This window comes from Lissotriton vulgaris, chromosome 1_1 (genome assembly GCF_964263255.1).
Source record: "Lissotriton vulgaris chromosome 1_1, aLisVul1.2, whole genome shotgun sequence".
Classification (NCBI taxonomy): domain Eukaryota; kingdom Metazoa; phylum Chordata; class Amphibia; order Caudata; family Salamandridae; genus Lissotriton; species Lissotriton vulgaris.
Genome location: NC_141685.1, coordinates 1026836154 through 1026859625, shown reverse-complemented (window position 1 = coordinate 1026859625; position 23472 = coordinate 1026836154). Strand labels below are relative to the sequence as shown.

At 44.0% G+C, this 23472-nt stretch overlaps 1 protein-coding gene across 6 annotated transcripts in view; it reads left to right on the top strand.

The window, feature by feature from the left end:
• TRMT1 (tRNA methyltransferase 1) overlaps positions 1–23472 on the top strand; it is a 107798-nt gene that overhangs the window by 63915 nt on the left and 20411 nt on the right. For all 6 annotated transcript variants that reach the window (XM_086961838.1, XM_086961830.1, XM_086961844.1 and 3 more), the window contains exons 12-13: positions 11880–11965; positions 12059–12167. In XM_086961838.1, coding sequence (XP_086817964.1) covers positions 11880–11965; positions 12059–12167 — 195 coding nt within the window. The remainder of the gene's footprint in view (positions 1–11879; positions 11966–12058; positions 12168–23472) is intronic.

The following is a 23472-nucleotide window of genomic DNA, read 5'->3' as shown; positions in this document are numbered from 1 at the left end:
AGAAACATCATAATTTGGTTGAGGCTTGGTATTCAGGGCCACCTGTTAGTGGAGGGAAGGAAATAAGTTTCCAAATTGGCAGCTTTATATATGCCATCCAGAGAATTGCAGAGCTCCAATGGTGTAATCTGCATCAGATGAAGTGAATGTTGGATTATGGCAGTCTGAGTATTTTATCAAGTTGTTTACAATGGCCTTGTTGGAAATTCGCCCTTTCTGCAGGGTCACCCCAGTTATTTTGCCGTTTTGGCTGAACCCTATTTTGTACTGGCATTTTTTGCTCTGTTCACTTTATCCCTGCTATCCAGTGTTAAAGTGCTTGCGCTTCTCTTTTTAACATGATGAAATTGGCATACCACTAATTGGCATACTTAATTTGCCTATGTGTCCCTTGAATATGGTACCTAAACTTTACCCAGGGCCTGTAAGTTAAACGTCACCAGTGGGCTGCAGCACTTATTTTGCCACTCAATGCAGTGACAGGACAAACATGACTGCAGGCCTGCCACTTGTAGCACAGGGGTGTAAGGTTTTAACTGCAAATTCAACCTGTCAAAATACCCCTTTAGGCACTCCTAAATCCTCATTTTAAATAATAAATCGCCCTAAGTAGACTTTATCTCCCATTAGGCAGGGTGCATGGTATTCAAGAGTAGGACATGTAAAATGTAATGTTAAAGGTCCTTACAGAGTAAAGGCCAAAAATGCTATTTTCACTGTAGCAGGGTTAGCTGTTCCATGGGAAAGCTTTGGGGTGTAATAAGTTTAATAAATGTTATATCCACCTAGGAAAAAGCTAAATAAATATTTTAAGGATATATATATATATATATATATATATATATATATATATATATATATATATATATATATATATATATATATATATATATATATATATATATATTGTGCAGGTTCCATATCCAAGCATGCAAAACCACAGTCCTCGTGGAAATGAAGATACAGACACAGTCCTCAGGTTTGTGCTAGAGTTTTATTTTCGGTGCTCAAGCGTCACAACGCGTTTCGGTCCCACCTTGGACCTTGATCACATGACAGTGTAATCAATCACATGGGTTTAAATGCTAGTTGAATTAGATGACATCAGCATAGTACCATAGACATAGAAGAGTTTTCAATGAAACAAAGACCTCAAATGTTTTAAAGTCATGATCGATTATGTCAATATTAAAGGTACATAAAAAACCCAAGTTAAAAAAGACGTGGTAAAGTGCAACAATAAATGTAAACAAGGTAAGAGACTTTAAATTGCCTTGTCAGAAAAGTGCTTGTGCAAGTGCAAATAGACAGGATTAAAATAAGGAAAGTGCGCTGCGATGTTAAACAGGAGTCTTCACAATTTTGAGCCCAAAATTGGTTGCATGTAATGTGCATTGTAGGTCACATGTGTTACGGTATAAATACCCAAGTCGTGACATTTTCTAGGTGCGGAGCACTTATATAACAGGTTTTAAACTAACGGTATGAATACCTGACTGTTATAAAAAATACACATATGTTACAAGGCTTGATTGCAGTGAGATTGCAAAGGAGAAAAACGTGTCTGAATACAGACATTTGGAGCCCCAATAAAACAAATCAGAAGAGAGATGATTAAGAGTTTCAGTTACATTGCTAGATCTGTTGTTATATTAAATGGTTGGCTGAATTTGATGAAACCTGCCAGCCTAGAATCATAATATATATACATGAATTGTACCAGTAATATCCTAGTAATAGACCTCATGTTTTAGCTGTGCTCATTATTTCTTCGAGCAGCTGCTCACAAAAATATGTTATATACATAGTCATATGAACTTTTTATGTTGTACTGTATGCTGTCTATTTAAATAAATAGCTTAAAATGCAAATATCAAAAATACATCCTAAATATCATATCAGTTTAAATATTAATAAAAATATGAGTGATAAATAGGATAAAATAGCATACATTATATGTGAGCAGGTTATAACGAGGGTGTTAGACTTATGTGGATATGTAACTTGGAGAAAACTGTGAAACACTGTACTAGGATTAGCGGGCTTATCAATACATTGAATCAATTGAAATCAACCATATGGATGTACTGCTAAGATGTGTACGGTTGAGGTATGCTTACAGGCAAGTTGACAAATCCTCAGTCATATTAAGACCCGTGGGCTGTTTGGTATTCAGCTCGAGAATGTATCTTGTTTCCAGCTGATGCAGTTTTTCCTCGCGGTTACCACCCCTTCTGCTAGCCGGTACTGAGTCGATGACAAAGAAACTAAGTTCCCGGCTGTTGGAATTGTGCACGGTCTTAAAATGTCTGGCCACCGGATATGTGTTATCTTGGTTAGTTATGGCCCTGAGATGTTGCAAAATGCGTTTATGTACTGGGAGTTTGGTACTCCCCACGTACATAAGTTTGCAAGGGCAAGATAACACATATACTGCAAACTCTGTTTTGCAGGTCAAAAGTTGTTTTATTTTGTGTTTTTGGTGGTCAAAGGGCGAGATATAAAATCTCATGTTGGTGCCTTGTTTGCAAGCCTTACATACTTTGCAGTTATAGAATCCACTGTGGGTTTTCAGCCAGTCTGTGGACTCTATCACTTCTGGACTGGTTTTGATGAGTTCATCCCTCATAGAACGGCCTCTGCTGTAGGTAATGGATGGGCGGATCGGCAGAGTACCACCGATGACCGGGTCACACAGTACTAGAGGCCAGTATTTACTGATGATAGACTCAATTTTTTTGTGTTGTTGGCTGTATTGTAGTATTATTCTAAAGGGAGTACCCCTATTGGAAGTTTTTCCTACAATTGTTTGAGTATTATCAGGTCTGCAGGGGACTACCTGCATATTGGTTCCTGTCTGTAGTAGGGATGAACGTTCTTTAGCCATAGATTTGGTGATGGCTATGTCAATGAGTTTATCACTGTACCCTCGTTCCCTGAATCTCATAGCACTTTTTGTTTGTGCTTTGAGTAGGTCTTCTTCTCTGCTATGGATACGGCTCAGCCTCAGCATTTCCCCATAAGGGATACTGTTTATCAGATGACGTATGTGGGAGCTTGAGGCATGTAGTGTTGAGTTCCCTGCTGTGGCCTTTCTGTGGAGTCTAGTCTCTACACTGTTGTGTTGGATATATACTTCAGTGTCCAGAAATGTTATAGACTCAGCACTTATGTCTGCGGTGAAGTGTAGATTCAGTTCATTGTTGTTAAGACAATCTACGAATTCATTATATATATATATATATATATATATTCACTGAAAAAAACATAGGTTTCAGGCCTTATATAGTTAGGAGTTAGCATTTAAAAAACCAATGAAATTGCTCCTATATAGTTAGTTGTACTAACTATATTTCGCGCAACCGCAATCCACTGCTGATGATGTCACATATTAGATCATTCATGACATGGTCAGGGACATCACTGATGACATCTCAAATGACATCACTGATGACATCATCCAGTGAATGTGGTTTGCTTCGTTATTTAAATATGTATGTATGTATATATATATATATATATATATATATATATATATATATATATATATATAGCAATTTGCATTGAAGAATGAGTGGATATATATATATATATATATATAAATATTTGGATGGAGGATTTAGTAGCAGTGTAATTGACTGTTTACTTGACCAATTTATAGTGTCTCACTAAATATAGTGGATAGTGGCTAAGCTGTGTGAATATCAGTTGTTGTGTAAACTGATTCTACAGTTGGTTACTAGCTATGTGAAAGTCTATATTAGTTATTGATTAGTTAACTGAGTATTTGTATGGGAGTGTGAAAGTGTGTGTGGTTCGGTGGGGGGTGTGTGACTGTCCAAAGATGTGTGAATAGCTGATTCAGTAGATATATGAAGTTAAAAGTACATGCTCTAACAGTTTGGGTGAGTGAATCTCTTATTGGGTGTGGTGATGAGCAAATATATTTCTCAATGGTACATGTTCAACAAACTAGAAAAATAAAAGGCAGTGTATCTGTCAGTTGTACATAAATAAGTATACATAAGACTCAATGATTGCGTGAGTGACTGTATGGATAACTGTATACTTGTAATAATGATTTTACAATTCACTAAGTATGACTTACTATCTAAATGAATAGATGAAGTGGTGTTTGTATAAGTGTTTTGCTAAGTAAATATGTAAGTATGATCCATTGTTTGCATAAGTGAGTAGGATGACTTCATATGTGAATAGGATGTGTGCTGTTAGAAAAGTACTTATTAGACCAGGGTTGTGACTTTCCAAAAATTAATGGCAAAAGTATTCCCATGCTTTCCTATGCAGACAATACTGTCTTAAGGACCTTAACTGGCAATAGCATACAAGTATGTTTAGATGCCTTTAATACTTTCATGCGGGACCCGCAATACTTTCATGCGGGACCTTGACTTAAAGGTAAACTTCGACAAATCTTTTGTAATGTGTTGTGGTCCTAAAGGGTCCAACATCAGGAAGTTTGTGGTAAATAATCGCACAATTGGAAAGGTGGAAAATTTTAACTATCTAGGTAATTTGTTTAATAGCAAACTAAGCTGGACTCCACTTATGAAGGTTCGAGCCCAGAGTGCGACCCGGGCAATAGAGGGCATCTTCCGTTTTTGTAGCAAATTGGGCCAAAAACATGTTACGCACCTCAAAACCCTTTATACATCTAAATGTTTATCGGTGGCCACCTACGGGGCAGGGGTTTGGGGGACTGAAACACCACCTGTGATACAGGTGGTGGAAAATAATTTCATAAAAAGGGTTTTATCAGTCCCCAAAGGCTCCTCAAACATCTTTTGCCACAAAGAAATGGGAATGGTCAGCGTATCTGATACGATTCGTTTGTCCCCTTTATTGTTATGGGGCAAAATATGGCGATCTGAAGACTTGCAACTTACTAAATACATCATCATGGATTGCATGGCCTTAGAAAATTCAAAACAGATCCCTTGGTTGTCCTACGTTTGCAATATGTTAAATAAGATTGGCTTGGGTCCCTTTTATGACAATCCAGAAAAAATAGAGGGAAACCAAAAGGCGGACATAAAGACAATGTATTGGAAATCATTGAATTCACCATCTTTGGACAATGTTGATTTTCATGTTCGTAAGCCCCAACCTCAGTTTTATTTAACATTTACTCTCAATGTGCAATGGCGATTCTTACTAACAAGGTTTAGAGTGGATATTTTGCATTTTCTGCTTGCTTTTCCGAAACAAGGGGGTTGGTGTGAGAGGCTGCCCCCTTGTCCATGTAATAACAGGGTTAGCCAAAGCACCATACATGTGGTCTTTTTTAGCTCCTTGTACCAAGAGCCAAGAATCCGGTTTATCAAACTAATTCTGAAGGGGCGGCAACCTTGTACTTATAAGGAAGGGTATGATTACCTGTCTTCACTATCCTCCGTTGAAACCTGCTGTGCCATGTTAAATTTTATCAGAGTTTCGCTAAAGATTAGGAAGGGCTATGGCTAGTACTAAAATGTATATAATGTTCTCTGGCCAAAAATCTGCATATGTTTATAATGGTCCTTTTTATTATGTCTTTTATAAATTTGTGTAAATTGTGTACTCAAAATTTTTCTTTTATAGGAGGTACGATGGTTTGTATGTTCAGTACTTTTATGATCCATTTTATGAATCGAATAAAGTTTTGAAATGAATGAATGTGTGCTGTTGTTTAATGTCGATATAGGTGTATAAGTATTTTTGATAGTGTTCTATTGTTCATTGACAGCATGTATGAGTGAATCTACAGGGAAGTGATTAGATGTGTGTATACATCTATGAATCACTGAGTGGATTTTTAGATACTTATATTGCTGTGACAATGGATTCAAATATGATACTCTGTATTTTACAAAGAGTGATGAAAGATTTTAATAGGGTATGAAAAGGTGTAAGATTGTCACGTGGATGATGTAATCAGTGATGTCATTTGAGATGTCATCAGTGATGTCATCAGTGATGTCACTGACCATGTCATGAATGATCTAATGTGACATATTCAGCAGTGGATTGCGGGTGCGCGAAATATAGTTAGTACAACTAACTATATAGGAGCAATTTCATTGTTTTTTTAAATGCTAATTCCTAACTATATAAGGCCTGAAACCTATGTTTTTAGTGAATTCACAAGGTTTTTTAAATGCTAATTCTATTAGCGGATAACGTTTAAATACGTTAATATCCTTGTGGGACCACCTGAGCAGCCCTAGGGGGTCAGGTTGTTTCTACCTTGCCCCCTTTTTGCATTCTACACGTTTGTTTTTCTGCTTCTTTTGTGCCTCGGTCTACCTAGCACAAGATGAATGTCAACACTTCCTGGTTAGAAGTGTTGACAGCCAATGAGCATGCTGCTTTCCTGCGAAAGGCATGCTGATTGCCTGCCACTGTCTGTCAACACTCTAAACCAGGGAGTGTTGGCAGCCATCTTGTGCCTCGGTAAAACCAAGGCACAAGAAAGCAGTGAAACAAAGGTGCAAAACACGCAAAGGGGGCAGGGTAGAATCACCTTGACCCCCTAGACCTGCTCAGGGGGTCCCACAAGGACCCCCCAGGCCCAAAAATATATATATTTTTTGGGTTTTCCCCTTGGTACGCTCAGGGTACGTGTACATGGCATCGCACCCAGCGCTTACTCCGCGAAATTTTCAAAAATAAAATATTCGTTTTTTTGACCTTCGGGGTCCTCCTAGGCCCCCCCTGATAAAACCTAGGGGGTCAGGGGGTCTCTACCCTGCCCCCTTTTTATAGATTTCCCCTTTTGTTTTTCACCTCTTGTGTCTTGGTTCTACCGAGACACAAGATGGTGGACTCTCCGGACCGTTTGGAATGTTCAGACACCCGGGAGCCAATCAGCTTTCCGCTCGCGCACTTCCGTGTTGCGCCGGGTGCGCTCCCCGGTACGCGTACCTGTAAGCGCTCGAAGCGAGCATTTAGATATATATGTGTTTTTGAAGTTAATTTTCGTAAAAACCACTGGAGCAATTTTCACCAAATATAGAAAAGGCACTTCTGCGTACCAGTCCCTACAATTTTGCCAAGTTTGGTGTAATTCCGTTCAGCCGTTCGGGCTGTAGCCATGTCTAATCGTCCTATGGAAATTAACATGGGGAAAACACGTTTTGGGACCCCCCTTTTTTCTCGGCCCGCGCTGGACGAATCCCCCCAAAACTTCCAGGGAAGGAGCGGAGCGGAGCTGGCCCAAATTTTGGAAAATTACACGCAAATTCCTCAACCGGCGCCAACGTTATTCCCAATAGAATGTTGCGGATTTCCTATATATATTACCAAGTTTCTCCGTGAAGGAAAAGATGAGTCGCTCACTTTCCGTGTATTCAAGGCGTTTAATAGCTACTTTGCAGGAATGCCATTGCCTGATGCATTTCGGTCACAAACACTGACCTTTCTCAAAGGCAGAGCACGCCACGGTTTAGCAGGTAAGACAACCGACCCAGCACATTTGTTAGTTCTGAGAATGCTGTCCATTGGTGGACACCCGGAAAGGCTGGCTAGCTCCCGAGGTGTGCTGGGCTTTGTAGTCCGCTGTTGCCCACACAATGTAACTGCTGCCGTTAGTTCTTTCTCTGCAATTTGGTTCCACGGAATCTCGCATGCCGATATATATATATATATATATATATATATATATATATATATATATATATATATATATATATATATTAGTAGTTAAACAAAAGCAAATGTAGTGGTATAGGTAAATGTTGTCTTTCATATAATGTATTTCCCTGTTTAAAGCCTCTGTAGGCCTTTCAGCTGTCACCTGGCAGCAGATGGCTCCCCTCTGGTGAGGTGTAAACTGCTCCCAGGAGCATACAGTAGGCTGATCTGAATGAGCAGGGATGACATATCTGAACCTGACACAATATGCAGGGGAGGAGCTGGCATGATCATCTTTGCCATTAAAGTGTTCTGTCTTGCTTGAATGTTGCATCCTGTTTGACCGGTCTGCTCCTGTTTTTCATATGACTCTGGGAGCATCCCTTGTCACAGGCCATTGTTAGCTGACACTTGGGCAGGTTGTTTCGTTTTCCTGCTTACCTACCAGGCTCCAATTACAGGGGCAGTCTCTTTGACATTATAGTGTGATAGCCTGTATGGCAGGTCTACTGGGTTTACATTTAACATTTGGGGCTCACTTCAAAAAGGTAAACAGAATGGCAACACACTTTGTATGTATATCCACTATCTTGTTGCTTAAAGCTCCACTCTGATTTTACCAGACTTCCGTCTGAGTTTGGGGGTACAGGGACTGCCCAAAACTGCATTTTAGTGTTCGATGTGGGAGAACATCTGGATTACCACACATATCCCCAAAGTCCGAGTTTAGTGTGGTTGAAGACTTCGTCCATCTTGAGAATGTCCTAAGTGGGTAGGATTACTCCAGACTACCTTTACCCCTCTGGTTAGAAGACTCCTGGACTTGAGGAAGATCAGAAGAGAACTGAACCTGCTGTCTGTAACCTGAGAAGAACCCTGATAGACTGAGCCCGTTCTCTCGATTTTGGTCCCTGAAAAAGAAGTGAACTCCAAATATCATGAGGCTGGCCTCCTGTTAAAGCTACAGGGACACAGCAATCTACAAAATGCCTTTTCCTTCAACTGCTCAGTTGGACCTGGACTGGATCCTGCTGTTGGTCCCTGCGTGCCACCTGGAGTGTGTCTCACTGAGGTCCTGGGGAAGTATGTTCCTGTGTATATTTAGACTTAAAGGAGGAAAATCCAAAGGTAAAATCTTTGTCCAGGATGAACCTGGTCAGTGTATCTGACATACACTCGTACGCGATCCGCATTAAATTGCACCTAGGTCCTGTTCTAACGCAACCATTGCCTATCATTGGCACTTTGTACTTCTTGGTGCTATTTCTGCTTAGAACTTTAAAAAAATTCTAATCTGCGATCCCCTTACTGAATTTGTGTCATTTTGTTTGTTAAATGGTACTCTATTTCTAATTTGCTTTGGGATTTTTCTTGTTTTTCATTTTGACTTTATCACTATGTTAGTACTGCATAAATACTTTACACATTGCCTTTAAGTTAACCCTGTCTGCTGTATGCCATAGCTACCAGGAGGTTGAGCTCAGGTTAATCTAGTGACTTTGAGGGTTACCCCTTTCAACTAATAACCCAGTTTCTCACAGGCATGCTGCATCGGCAATGCGCAAAGAGAAATGTTATCTCATGGTTTTCATGATGTACTGCATTGCCCAGATTGTCTTTGAAGGTTAATTTTTATAATTCATGTTTATCATTCAGAGTGTATGTTTTCTTCGATTATCTTAAGAGATTTCTGTTCCCTTTGACATAACTTTACATCTGGATTAAACCACTCTGCTTTCTAGAGACAATATATTTAACTTGTTTTGGTGGAGGGGGAAATGCATAAATGCCTTTGTCAACCACAGGTTAAACTGCTGTAGGGGCATTGCAGCATTAGCAGGTTAGTTGGCAGTTAGTGTTGGCCTGCAGACCTTCTAGGTCAAGTTTCCTCCATGTTCTAATAGTTATACAAATCAACATGGTTATTGCTACAGGTTGTCATGTTTCCTGTGACTGATTAGTCCTTTGCCTAGTTCTTGGGTCCGATGACTAGTCCAATGATTTAGGGTTACAGAGGGGTTTGTCATGAATCGTGTTGCAGTTTGTCAAACCAGATTTTGGGATTTCCCAAGATGGATAATCAGTAGTAAACTGATACGTAGTATAACATTGCATTATAAAAAGTGGAGTTGCATGGAGGTAGTGGACAAATGAGAAACAAGGAATGTGTTTGTGAGTAGCAAACACGTAGTGACTTAAATTCCGAGACTGAATGTTCTTCAGTGCTGGACATTGGTATTTTTGTAAATCATTGGTAGCCCCACTATTCTCCTTTTGACTGCTCAGTTTCTGTGCCTAGTCAAATCCCCAACAGGGATACCATAAAGCAGTATATGTGCAGTGGCATCACCTATCCAGCTTTTTGTGATCAAGAGTACATCTGGGTTGTGATCAGCTCAGAGATTGTAGACAAGTATTCTGTAATTGCTAAGTGATCTAGCATTATTTAGTATAAAATTACTTCTTGGATTGTAGAGTGTGCACTCCTTGGCTGGTTGACTAATGGTGATGATTGCTTTTGTTGGCGCATAATTGGAAGTGTTGGACGATGGTACTGGTTCAGAATTGATCCGTAAAGTTACAGATTTCACCATTGGCTTCTCCAGCAATATCACCAGTAGTTTCTGTAGTTGGTATGGCAGTGGAGGTCAGACTGTTAATTCCTTTTGGATGATCTCCTCCAATGGGTTATGTTGTGCCACTTTAACTGGTTTTCTCTCTGAATGATATGGTAACTAGAATGAGGTTAGGAGTTTGTCTTGCAAGTATGGATGCCATGGGAGGGCAGGGTTCCTGAGGTGATTGCATCGCCTAGAAGCTTAGGCATCCATTTAGCTCATGCGCTTTGTTATTTTGATGGTTGATGCTTGTCGCCAGCATGGCAGCGGAACAAGTGAGGCCAAGGTAGTAGAACCAACGCCTGATTGTGTTTTTGTGTTTTTTTGTGGTATTTAGCTTTGCGGCCTCCCATGTAGCAGCTGCTGCTGTGGCCAATATAGCAGCAGAGTATGTGGCAAGGGGTAGTAGAAGTCAGTCTAGTTCTTCCAGGAGGTTTCACCAAGTTGAGTTGGACAGAAGATGCATGGATATTTGAGGTCTTTAGAGGAAGGGTATCTGGAGTAATTAGAGTTGTATTTAGCTGTACGTCATGAGGCTTTATTTATTGTCTGTAGTTAATTGGACATGGAGGTTTTTTTCTTGGCGTTGTGCAAGGCAAGGTGTGAATGATTGGAGGGAATTTTGGGGGCCGATAGTAGTGTGGAGGTAAAAGGGCCTATTTTATGTCTTTCCTGAGGCATACGGGCAAGGAGCACGAATCGCAGGAGAAGGTGTACGTTCTGAAGGTGACATTTTATGGATTTCTCTAGATGGTGACTGATGTGATGACAAATGAGGATGATGGTTGGGGGTGGTCAGAGCGGAATGCAGAAGTGTAAATGCAACAATCTATTGGGGAGGAATACTGTTTATGGGGTAGGAAACCAACAGATGAAAAGTGTCAGCAGGCTGGAACATGGGAGAGAGTTCGGATTAGAGGAAAGGAGAGAAGTTAGGGACTAGAACGCTAGGCTAGGAAAAGGCTGGGTTAATTTAGTTGGGACAAAGTTTGCAGGAGCAGAAAGTAGGCTAGAGGTAGACTGCTGGGATGCAGGAGTATAATGATAAAGTTGTGAAGCACTGTGCTTGTGGACAATGTTCATAAACACTGGACGTTCTAGATTTCTGAACGTTTGATTTATTCATTGATTATTAAATTCTTGCCATTAGTTTGGTGAATTGACGCAATCAAAGAGCTTGTGTTAAGTTTACATTGGTAGCCTAGCTACCAGACTCGAAAATCTTGGCGTTTTGTTGCAAATCAGCTCCTGGTTATTAGATGGTGTGGAATAAGAGACCAGTGTGGCGGAAGCTTAGTTAGTAGTGTCTTTTGAATAGGCTGTTGTATCCTTAGACAAGAGAGATGTTTTTACTTGCTGCAGCTGATGGTTTGAAATTATAGTAACTTTGCGGTTCCAGAAGATTAGAGAGACCCTGAGGATTTATATTAAGTGACTGGTAGGGCTAAAAAAGAAAGAGTATGTTGTAAGTCAGGATTGCTTACACCTGAAATCCTCACTAGGGCTGTGGCAGAATGACACTTGTAGGCTTGACGTGTGACTGATCTTGACTGCCATTTCAGAGGTTTTACGTGGTGGACAGCAACTGTATGCAACCCAGCCTTTCTTGGTTTCTTTTTCTTTCTGCAGGAGCTGTGTGATGTTCCACTCTACTATACTCTGGATCATCTCAGCAGCACCATCCACTGCAATACACCCCCCATGTTGCAGTTCACGTGAGTAAAAGTTACACCATGTGCCCTTTTCCCATCTTTTGTGGTTACAAGGCTAATTCTGATCTCCTCTGCTTTCTTCTTTTACCGTTCAAGGTCTGCAATCCTCCACGCTGGATATAGGGTGTCACTGTCACACGCCTGTAAAAACGCCATTAAAACAGATGCACCTCCTATGATTATTTGGGATATAATGCGTTGCTGGGTGAGTGAGGGTTATCGCCTCTTTGAGTGGGAGATCCATTCTGCACTACTGTTTGAACATAGAGCATATTCTGTACAGCCTTGAGAGTGGGATGTGGCATGTGTATAGTATGCTGGAGTTCAGGGAGTGAAATTATTATTGTGTGTCACAGTGAAGGAGTAGGTCCTCCGTGTGGTACTGGTTGAGGAGAGGGCGCATCCCATACTGACCAAGCAGTGAAAGGTTAATTATCAGCAGGGTTGTTTGTTAGTTGATGAGTGAGGTGCATTGTAGGGTGTTGTGTTGCTAAGTGGTTAGTAGGTTTATTCTGCATAAATGGTGGAGAGGGCTGACTGCTTGGTGAACAGATGGTGTATTGTGAGCCGATGGTTGAAGGGGGCACATAGGCTGGTGAACAAGACGTGAGCTGAGTTATGTGGGGAAAACGACAGACATGCGAGCGAGTTACTTTGGAACAGTTTTCACATTTCTTCACTGATAGTATTTTAAGACAAAGCACTTCTTCAAGTATGGACAACATGTATGGATCGATATTAACAAAATTGCTTTTATGTACTTCATCAGTGACTACTTTGTCTGCTGATCTGAAATCCTTTAAAAGGAAACCAACTACATGTGGGGTGGGTGGTAGGTTGGTCGCTTTTACCTGGTAGAACTACACATTAGACAAAGACCTTTGTGAATCCCAAAAAGTGAAGTAGTGTGAAAAGGTGTGCTTCACCTAGAACTTCAGGTAGCGATTTGTTCTGGACCTAAACTAGAGCACATGTAACTAGAAGCCTTACCCTACAGGAGAGCTGTCTTCTGCAGAGGCAAGGTCATAGCTGTAGACCATGCATGGATTGTGCTTGAGCGGTCCTGGTGTGGGAAGAGCAGCTTGCGGAGGTTGCCATGTCCTATCTTTCAATGAGTGATGTTGCTTGGCTTGAGATTGTTCACATTAGGAGTTTGGGAACACTTTGGGTCAAATGCAGACATTTTGAAACAAGAAGATAGTATCCTCACTGATAAGAAAAAATTGCAACACTTTTGTCCTAAAGCAATTGCATGTGTTCCTGTTTTGTGCAAGTTGAGGCATATCCCCTGGAAAAACTGTAGCAGACAACCATTACATGCTGTATGCTAGCTATTGATGAATATATCAATGTTGTTGAGCTCTTGGGTTCTCCTTCATGCTGTCACGGACTTTCATTATCTAACCATCTGCTCACCATGTTGGCACTGGTCCACCCCAAGAGTCTGTCTGTCCTGGGAACCAAGCGATAATCAATGAGGTCACCCTGTGATCCTCAGAGCCTGGGCTAATTCCAATACAAAACAATTATGGTTCTGTCGGATCAATGAATTCTATAATTTGAAATAACCAATGGAGACTAAGAAACAATCCTCGCATGTCTCCTTTTACCTTCGTTGGTTATTTGAAATATGTTATTCATTGATACACAAAACCATAATTCTTTTGCATTGGCCCGGGAACCAAGCTTAGATTACAGAGAAATTGCTGTTAACAGGTTGGTGCTCAAGCTTCCACCCCTGCAAGCGTCTGATGCAAAGAACATTCTGAAATCTCTTATTGTGGTCAATGCAATGAACATGTATTTAGCCTACACGGGGCCCAATTGCAAATTGCACAGGATACCGGGCCCATGATTTGTTTCATGCTTGTATTCTTGCCTCTGCATTGTGCAGGTACAAGGTTTCAGAGAAATAACATGCGGGTCCCGGAATTACAGGCCATTTCTTGCATGGTTTATCCATATTCCAGATCCATTCCAGCACCAAATGTCGGGATACCGGGTTGAAATCTGCAGCTTGTTAACCTTGAATTGCACAGGGTGTTGTCTCCTGTTATCTCCCATAGAGATACCAAATCACCCAGCTCATAATTGGCAGTAGAGTGAACTTTACAAATTCTCACTCTTTTAGAACACACAGCCCTAGTTGCAAATACTCTTTAAGTGTTTGCTGGTTTACCACACCCTAGTTTGTCACTTGGAACACTTCCCCCACCCTTTCCTGGCTTGCTTGAAGCCATTATTTTCTTCACCCTCCTTTCCTCGTCATGGGGTGATGTAAACTGCTCTAGTTCTCCCCTTGTTTGCCTAGCTCCTTTGAACTCACAGGAGTGAACGCTTTAGTGCCAGTCTTTTTTTTATTTATTTTTTTATATTTCTTTTTATTAAAACAAGGCATCAAAATGAGTGCATAGTACAGAGGTTAAACATTCCCATATAGCATTAAATCATATCAATAATAATTGGGGGGATGGGAAAGGGGGGGGGGGGCGAAATACTATTACATGCAAGGGTCACGGGGATGCAGGTATATCCAAAATAGTGTTAACTGGTGGTACGCAAATCTCTCCCCCTATCGATTCCACAACCCCCAAACAGTTACCCATTTACGAAGTCGGCCTCTTGCCAGGTAGACAGTCTTCTCCCGGAACATACACCAGTCCATTCTCTCTTTCCATTCCTCAAGTGTGGGCGGTCTCTTGGATCCCCACTGTTGTGCTATATTTCGTTTCGCTATCATTGCCCCTAGAGTGGCCCACCTGGTCTGTGCTGTGTTTAGATCTGTAGGTTGTAGGAAGGTGAATACCAGACTATGGTTACCCCAGATTTTTTGCCTAGTGTTTAGCTGGTTTTTGACTTAGTTGGCCTGGGATCCTGCTAATTAAGGCCACAGGCTATCTGCTCTCTCTGTAAAATGGACTCCATGTACTGTAGGTACATCTCCTATTGGATATTGGGTCACCTTACGAGCCCCTTTACAGTGTACTATAGGTACCCAGGGCATAGGTGCATCCAAGGCCTACCAGGGGCTGCAGCATATCTTTTGCCACCCCTGGCTGGCCATCCAAACTAACACAACTGGCTGATCACTCAGCCGGGGCAAGGTTGTGTAATCACCCCTTGCTTAGATATAGGATTCCTATATCTAACCTTATATCTAGACACATACACCTATAAGTCACTCCTATGGCAGGGCTTAACAATCCTGGAGGCAGAGTGCTTGGTTTTATGTGAGATGAGGCTCTAGCATGAGCTGAGCCTGTCTGCAGCTTTCGGAACCATGTCCTTATAGCTGTTCTAGGATATAGCCATACCATATACTCTTAAGTGCATTATGAACCTCGCGGTTAAATCCTAACTCTGGTTTGGCTTTATCAAAACATGTCGTGTAAGGTGTCATACGCTTTGGAATACTACCCCCTTGCCAGTTCTGGCGACGGGGGTAGCATTCCACCCTTCTAGAGAGAGAAGACATGTTGTTCCTACTAATCCCGGTGAAAGTTAACCAGGCCTCAGCTTCACAAAATGGATGCTGCTGCCACAGACACAAGTCTGACCTCCTGCTGCTGGGAGTGCTTCCAGCGAGGGAGGCTTGGACAATAGGTTTCCTGTCTTGGGAGGTGCTAGCACCACCCCAGACAGGCTATAGTGTATTGGGGCAGGGAGGGCTGAATGAAACGAGACACTGCCTGGGGCACACAAGGTGTCCCATGCATAGTCCAGTTCAAACCGGTGCTGGGGCACTCCAGCCCCAGCTCTGGCGCAAAACTGGACAAAGGGAAAGGGGTGTAACCACCCCCTTCCCTGGTCCCACCCATAGGAGGGACCTAGCAGGTAATCCAGCCCCTAAATTTGGTATATAGGTAGGAGCTGAGTCCCAAGACTTTAGATTAATCCTGACTGAAACTTGAAACGAAACTCTGGACCTTCAACGTTCTACTTGAAGATAGAAGACAGAAGAATCTCCCTTGTGGTCAAGGAGTGACCACCCTGCACAAGCAGGCACCATCAAGCGATCAACGGTTTGCTTTGTCGTCGCTCCCGCCGGTGCCCGAACACAGAGCCTGACAAGACCCGGACTTCCAGACTTCCTTCAGCCCGATCCACAGCCACAGCAAAGCTGAGACCTTTGGAGGCGACGTGAGACGTGGGACCGGCCATCTTGGAAAGCCAGCGAATTGCTTTCCGTGCAACTTCTAAGGCACCCTCGAAGTTGTGCATTGGGGATTGGGAAGCCCCAGCCCCGAGCATCATCTGCACCAAAGATCATCCCTCCACACTCCACAAGTGCTGCGTGGGGCCCTTTTGCATTTTCCTGCTCGAGGCGTCTGTCCGGTCACTTGCCCGTTGGCTAGTGGCCTCTGTGACGACAAACTCGAATCTACACCGCTGGTCTGGTTGCTCCAGACTGGCCCTTGCTCCCCCTGAAAAGGAGCAGCCCATCAGACCTTGCTGGTCTGATTAAGAAGCCATCTTCGATTCCTGTGTGGGTTGCCTTAGCCAAGGCTTGTTGACTCCAATCCGGAAGCCGACACCGCGAGCCTTCGTGGGACAGTCCGTGCCTGACTCCTGGTAGTCGTCGACGCCTCATGGTCCACGTGGCTGCAGAGACAAGCTTCACGACATCACCTGATTGCTTCGCGACATCGCCTGGTTCCTTCCTGGTCACTGGCTAGTGACCCAGACTCTGTCCCCTCTGCTTTCAGGTACTCTTCATCCTCGATCCGCCCTTGGATCCAACCAGACACTTCTCTCCTGGTCGCCTGCAGCATCTTTCTTCCAGGCTCCATAGGATTCAGCGACGAAACCCGACACACTTTGACACCTATGCACCCGCTTCCTGTGGGTGAGGTAACTAGAGTACTCCGGTGCTCCTGTGGGTATTAACTATCCTAGTGTCTAATTTTCAAGTAGCTTTCTCCTAGTCCATCCGGAAGTGACCTAAAAGAACTAGTTTCCAATTATTTCGTTCCCATTCTAACTCTATGGTAACTTACGTGTGTGTAAAGACATGCACACGCCTCCCGTGGGCCTCCTACTTCCTATCCTTTGGTAGTACAGTGTAGCCCTAGCGATGCCCTAGGCCTTTCCTTTGTTTGTGACGTGGTTCTTATACCACTATTTTAATATATGGTTTGAAGTGCCCCTAGGGCTCAACTGTATATTGTGCAACTTATTGTATGATAATTGAGTATCTTGTTATGTGCTTGTGCCTCTGATCTCCTAAAGAGCTCAGAGGGGTTGTTTAGAAATAAATACATATATATTTTATATATATCCTGTGTGGTGTCTTTTCATTTGGTATTCAAGGGGTTACATATGGTAAAACAGCTGGCTTTACATGCCCTCTGAAGTTTTAGCCTAAGACTGCTTTGTCCATGCTACCTCTAGGATAGCTGGTCTAGAAGGTTGACTTTACAACCATCACCATAAGGGTTGTTTGGACTGATACAGGGTGCCCACTAGAATAGTGGACTTCACATATCAGGCCAACTTTTCAGATTGGTGTGCAGCGGTTGGGATAAGAGCTTGCTGTTGTTTTACCAATTGTAATCTTTGCAATATCATTTGAAAGATCACATTAGGTACCTATAGGTACATATAACAAGACTTATAATACTTACGTTCTACTGAACTTAGTTGCTGTAGACCAAAGGGCCTAGCACACCCTGACTACACCTCCTAGGGAGGTTTAGTAGGAAAACACTTAGTCTGGCACAGGAGAACCAAATGGATCTCTACCTGTGGTGAGTGACCCTCCAAATTTGATATACTCAGCTTCAGAGAACTGAGACACTTGTGTACCACAAGGAAGTTAAAACAGGGTTCTAACCCTACCCTTCAGCAACTGATAGAACTCCTAGAGGAATCTGAAGTTCTTAAGGCCTCTAGTGCAGATCCTACGGGGAAAACAGGTGAAGGCATACCCTCCACAGAAGATGACCCTCCTGTCCTAGAAGATGATGAGGATGAGGTTAAGGAAGATTCTGAGGAAGAGGTAGACAGCCAGGTACCAGTCAGAAGACTTAGCCAGGCTAACTTAAGCCAATTTGGGGCTGAGAATGGGATAGCCCCATTCAGGCCTTCAAGTGGGCTTAATCAGAGGTATAGGAGGAACAGATCTCACTCAGGTAAATCTCTTCACTCCAATGCTTCAAGGGGTTCTCAGAGGGGAATGACTTCCCCTCAGAGAAGAGAAAACCAGACTAAGATCAGGGAGGTCAATCTCAGAATAGAGAGAGAGGAACTTGCCCTAGCTAAAGAAAAACTTGCTTTCGCTAGAGAAAAGAAGTTGAGTGGGTCAGAACCCACTGGTGGCAGCAATATCCCTAAGGAAAAAGATAGGGCCTATGATAGTAGAAACCTAAGTAAGATTGTGCCCCCCTACAAAGATGGGGATGACATCCACAAATGGGTAACTGCTTTGGAGAGGGCCTGCAAAGTACAGCAGGTACCCCAAAGTCAGTGGGCAGCAATCTTGTGGCTCTCCTTTTCAAAAAAAGGTAGAGATAAGCTCCTCACAGTTAGTAATGAGGATGCTAAAAACTACTCAGCCCTGAAGAGTGCGCTAATTGATGGGCTTGGCTTAACCACTGAGCAATATAGGTTGTTGTTCAGGGATACCCAGAAGACACAGACTCCGGACTGGACTGATTTTGTAGATTGTGCTACTAAGGCTCTGGAGGGCTGGTTATCGGACAGCAAAGTACATGACTATACAAGATTGTATAATTTGATTATGAGGGAGCAGATCCTTAGTAATTTTCAAAACCAGCTTCTACACCAGCACCTGGTGGACTCCGATCTGACCTCTCCACAAGAATTGGGTAAGAGGGCAGACAAATTGGTCAGAACCAAGGCCTAAAAATCAGGGTAGTGACCAGAAGAAAGATTCTACCAAGCCTCAAGAGAAAGGTGGGGATAAATCTAAAGACAAGTGCTCCACAGGGCCCCAAAACTCCAATGGTGGGGGTGGGTCCCAAAACACTTCCTCTAACCCTAAGAAACCTTATTGCCATGTCTGTAAATAGCCTGGCCACTGGAAGACTGACAGCAGTTGCCCAAGGGCCAACAATAAGGAAAACATTCCCCCAAGTAATACTCCCAGACCTCCTGTTACTATTAGTAGTAATCCCCCAGGCGGTGGGAGTGCCCCCAAGAATTTGACTGGGTTTACATTGGGAACTCGTGTGGACTCTGCCCTAACCAGGTCCCGTAATGTAGCTACTCTTGTCTGTGAAAATGGCATGGGGTTTGCCATCTTCACTGCTTGTCCCAACACTTTGGGCAAGTACAGGCAGGAGCCCCACATCAATGGCCAGAAAGTTGAAGCCTACATAGACACAGAGGCTAGCATCACTATGGTGACTGACAGTCTAGTCCCCTCAGGACAACTTTTACCTGGGTTCACCTATCAGGTGATCAACATTGATGGAGTGCAGAAAGATTATCCCATGGCAGTAGTTGATCTCAGCTGGGGAGATGTCACTGGCCCCAAGAGAGTGGCAGTGTCTACAAACTTGCCTGTAGATTGTTTACTGGGGAATGATCTAGAGATCTCAGCCTGGGCTGGGGTAGAACAAGAAACCCATTCCAAAATGGTAGGCCTTCCAGAAAAGGTTAGTGGGGCTGTGATAGCCACAGTCCCAGCTCAAGCAGAATTCCTTCCTAAAGAGGTTGGAAGGGCTGTGATGGTCACAGCCCAAGCTCAGGCAGACTTCCCTGAAAAGGTTGGCAGGGCTGTGATGGTCACAGCCCATACCCAAACAGAGATCCTTCCTGAAAAGGTTGGTGGGGCTGTGATGGTCACAGCCCAAACTCAAACAGATTTTAGTGTTGTGAAGCCTGAAACTATGGATCACTTCACTCAGACAGAGAGCATTGGGGAGGAAGAAAAGTCTCCCTCCCACCAGACATTAGGTGAGTCAGCCTCCTCAGGGAACTGACCCTACCCCTTGAGAAGGAACTGCCCCAGAGGTAGTCCGGCCTAGCCTGGCAGAACCCCTGATGTCAGTGGACCCTTCCAAGGTGGGACCCAGTCTGGAGCAGGTAACCTGCCCCTCTCTACCCTGCCTCAGTCAGCCCAGGGCTGCAGAGGTAGGGAGGCCAGTGGTGGACCCCAAAGGGCCCCCTGTCCACAAAACCACCCCATCAGCAGATATGGGGCACCAAAGCTAGCAGCCCTAGCAAGGTGAACATTTCAAAAACTCCTGAGGGATCTCCCTTACACTTAGTTAGGAACCTCCCCCAGATGTATTCTGTTGGGCACAGCCAAACCTGGGACCTAAGGGCCCCAAACCTGACCTGTCTCTCCAGTAAGCCAACAAAAGGGACCCAGCCTCCAGCTGTAGGCAGCCAGAGGTTGACCCTGAGAGCACAGTGCAACTCAGTCAAGGAAAGAAAGGCACACATGGAGGGAGATGATTGGAGGAAGCTGAGCCCTAAATTAGAGGAGCCTCACTTCAGTACTCCATCTCAACACCAGCCTTTTACTTTGCCTAAACACACCACAGGTAGAGATTCCCTATGGTGGAGACCCTATGATACCCTTATGGTAAGGATTGCTTAGTGGACCATGAGACAGGGGGTAACCATGCTAGTGCAGGTACTTCCATATATGGCCACTTAGGCAATATAAGCTTACCTGGTCAAGGGTAGCTTTATCTCCTTTCGTTTGGGGGTGGGGAGGGGGGGTTGTGTACGAAGGTGGATACCTGACTATGGTTACCCCAGATTTGTTTGCCTAGTGTTTAGCTGGTTTTCAACTTAGTTGGCCTGGGATGCTGCTAATACGGGCCCCAGGCTATCTGCTCTCTCTGTAAAATGGACTCCATGTACTTTAAGTACATCTCCAATTGGATATTGGGTCACCTTATGAGCCCCTGTACAGTGTACTATAGGTAACCAGGGCATAGGTGCATCCAAGGCCTACCAGGGGCTGCAGCATATCTTTTGCCACCCCTGGCTGGCCATCCAAACTGAAACAACTGGCTGATCACTCAGCTGGGGCAAGGTCGTGTAATCACCCCTTGCTTAGATATAGTATTCCTATATCTAACCTTATATCTAGATACATATACACCTATAAGTCACTCCTATGGCAGGACTTAACAATCCTGGAGGCAGAGTGTTTGCTTTTATGAGATGAGGCTCTAGCATGAGCTGAGCCTGTCTGCAGCTTTCCGAACCATGTCCTTATAGCTGTTCTAGGATATAGCCATACCATATACTCTTAAGTGCATTATGAACCTCGCGGTTAAATGTTAACTCTGGTTTGGCTTTATCAAAACATCTCGTGTAAGGTGTCATACGCTTTGGAATACTACCCTCTCGCCAGTTCTGGCGACGGGGGTAGCATTTCACCCTTCTAGAGGGAGAAGACATGTTGTTCCTACTAATCCCGGTTAAAGTTAACCAGAGCCTCAGCATCACAAAATGGATGCTGCTGCCACAGACACAAGTCTGACCTCCTGCTGCTGGGAGTCCTTCCAGCGAGGGAGGCTTGGACAATAGGTTTCCTGTCTTTGGAGGTGCTAGCACCACCCCAGACAGGCTATAGTGTATTGGGGCAGGGAGGGCTGAATGAAACGAGACACTGCCTGGGGCACACAAGGTGTCCCATGCATAGTCCAGTTCAAACCGGTGCTGGGGCACTTCAGCCCCAGCTCTGGCGCGAAACTGGACAAAGGGAAAGGGGTGTAACCAATCTTCCCTGGTCCCACCCATAGGAGGGATCTAGCAGGTAATCCAGCCCCTAAATTTGGTATATAGGTAGGAGCTGAGTCCCAAGACTTTAGATTAATCCTGACTGAAAATTGAAACGGAACTCTGGACCTTCGACGTTCTACTTGAAGATAGAAGACTGAAGAATCTCCCTTGTGGTCAAGGAGTGACCACCCTGCACAAGCAGGCACCATCAAGCGATCAACGGTTTGCTTTGTCTTCGCTCCCGCCGGAGCCCGAACACAGAGCCTGACAAGACCCGGACTTCCAGACTTCCTTCAGCCCGATCCACAGCCACAGCAAAGCTGAGACCCGTGGAGGCGACGTGAGACGTGGGACCGGCCATCTTGGAAAGCCAGCGAATTGCTTTCCGTGTAACTTCTGAGGCACCCTCGAAGTTGTGCATTGGGGATTGAGAAGCCCCAGCCCTGACCATCATCTGCACCAAGGATCATCACTCCACGAGTGCTGCGTGGGGCCCTTTTGCATTTTCCTGCTCGACGCGTCTGTCCGGTCCCTTGCCCGTTGGCTAGTGGCCTCTGTGATGACAAACTCTAATCTACACCGCTGGTCTGGTTGCTCCAGACTGGCCCTTGCTCCCCTGAAAAAGAGCAGCCCATCAGACCTTGCTGGTCTGATTAAGAAGCCATCTTCGATTCCTGCGTGGGTTGTCTCAGCCAAGGCTTGTTGACTCCAATCCGGAAGCAGACACCGCCGACAGCCTCCTGGTCCACGTGGCTGCAGAGACAAGCTTCACAACATCACCTGATTGCTTCGCGACATCGCCTGGTTCCTTCCTGGTCACTGGCTAGTGACCCAGACTCTGTCCCCTCTGCTTTCAGGTACTTTTCATCCTCGATCCGCCCTTGGATCCAACCGGACACTTCTCTCCTGGTCGCCTGCAGCATCTTTCTTCAAGGCTCCATAGGATTCAGCGACGAAACCCGACACACTTCGACACCTCTGCACCCGCTTTCTGTGGGTGAGGTAACGCGAGTACTCCAGTGCTCCTGTGGGTATTAACTATCCTAGTGTCTAACTTTCAAGTAGCTTTCTCCTAGTCCATCCGGAAGTAACCTAAAAGAACTAGTTTCCAATTCTTTCGTTCCCATTCTAACTCTATGGTAACTTGCATGTGTGTAAAAACACTGCACACGCCTCCCATGGGCCTCCTACCTCCTATCCTTTGGTAGTACAGTGTAGCCCCAGAGATTCCCTAGGCCTTTCCTTTGTTCGTGACGTGGTTCTCATACCACTATTTTAATATATGGTTTGAAATGCCCCTAGGGCTCTACTGTATATTGTGCAACTTATTGTATGATAATTGAGTATCTTGTTATGTGCTTGTGCCTCTGATCTCATAAAGAGCTCAGAGGGGTTGTTTAGAAATAAATACATATATATTTTATATATATCCTGTGTGGTGTCCTTTCATTTGGTATTCAAGGGGTTACATATGGTAAAACAGCTGGCTTTACATGCCCTCTGAAGTTTTAGCCTAAGACTGCTTTGTCCATGCTACCTCTAGGATAGCTGGTCTAGAAGGTTGACTTTACAACCATCACCATAAGGGTTGTTTGGACTAATACAGGGTGCCCACTAGAATAGTGGACATCACATATCAGGCCAACTTCTCACATAGGTTCCCAGATATTAAGGAGACATCTCCTCGCCTCTGGTAGCACTGTCACCCTCAGCACCTCTCGCATAACATCATGTATCGCACTTCAATACTCCACCATATAATGACACTCCCAGAGGATATGCAGGAACGTGCCCACCCGACC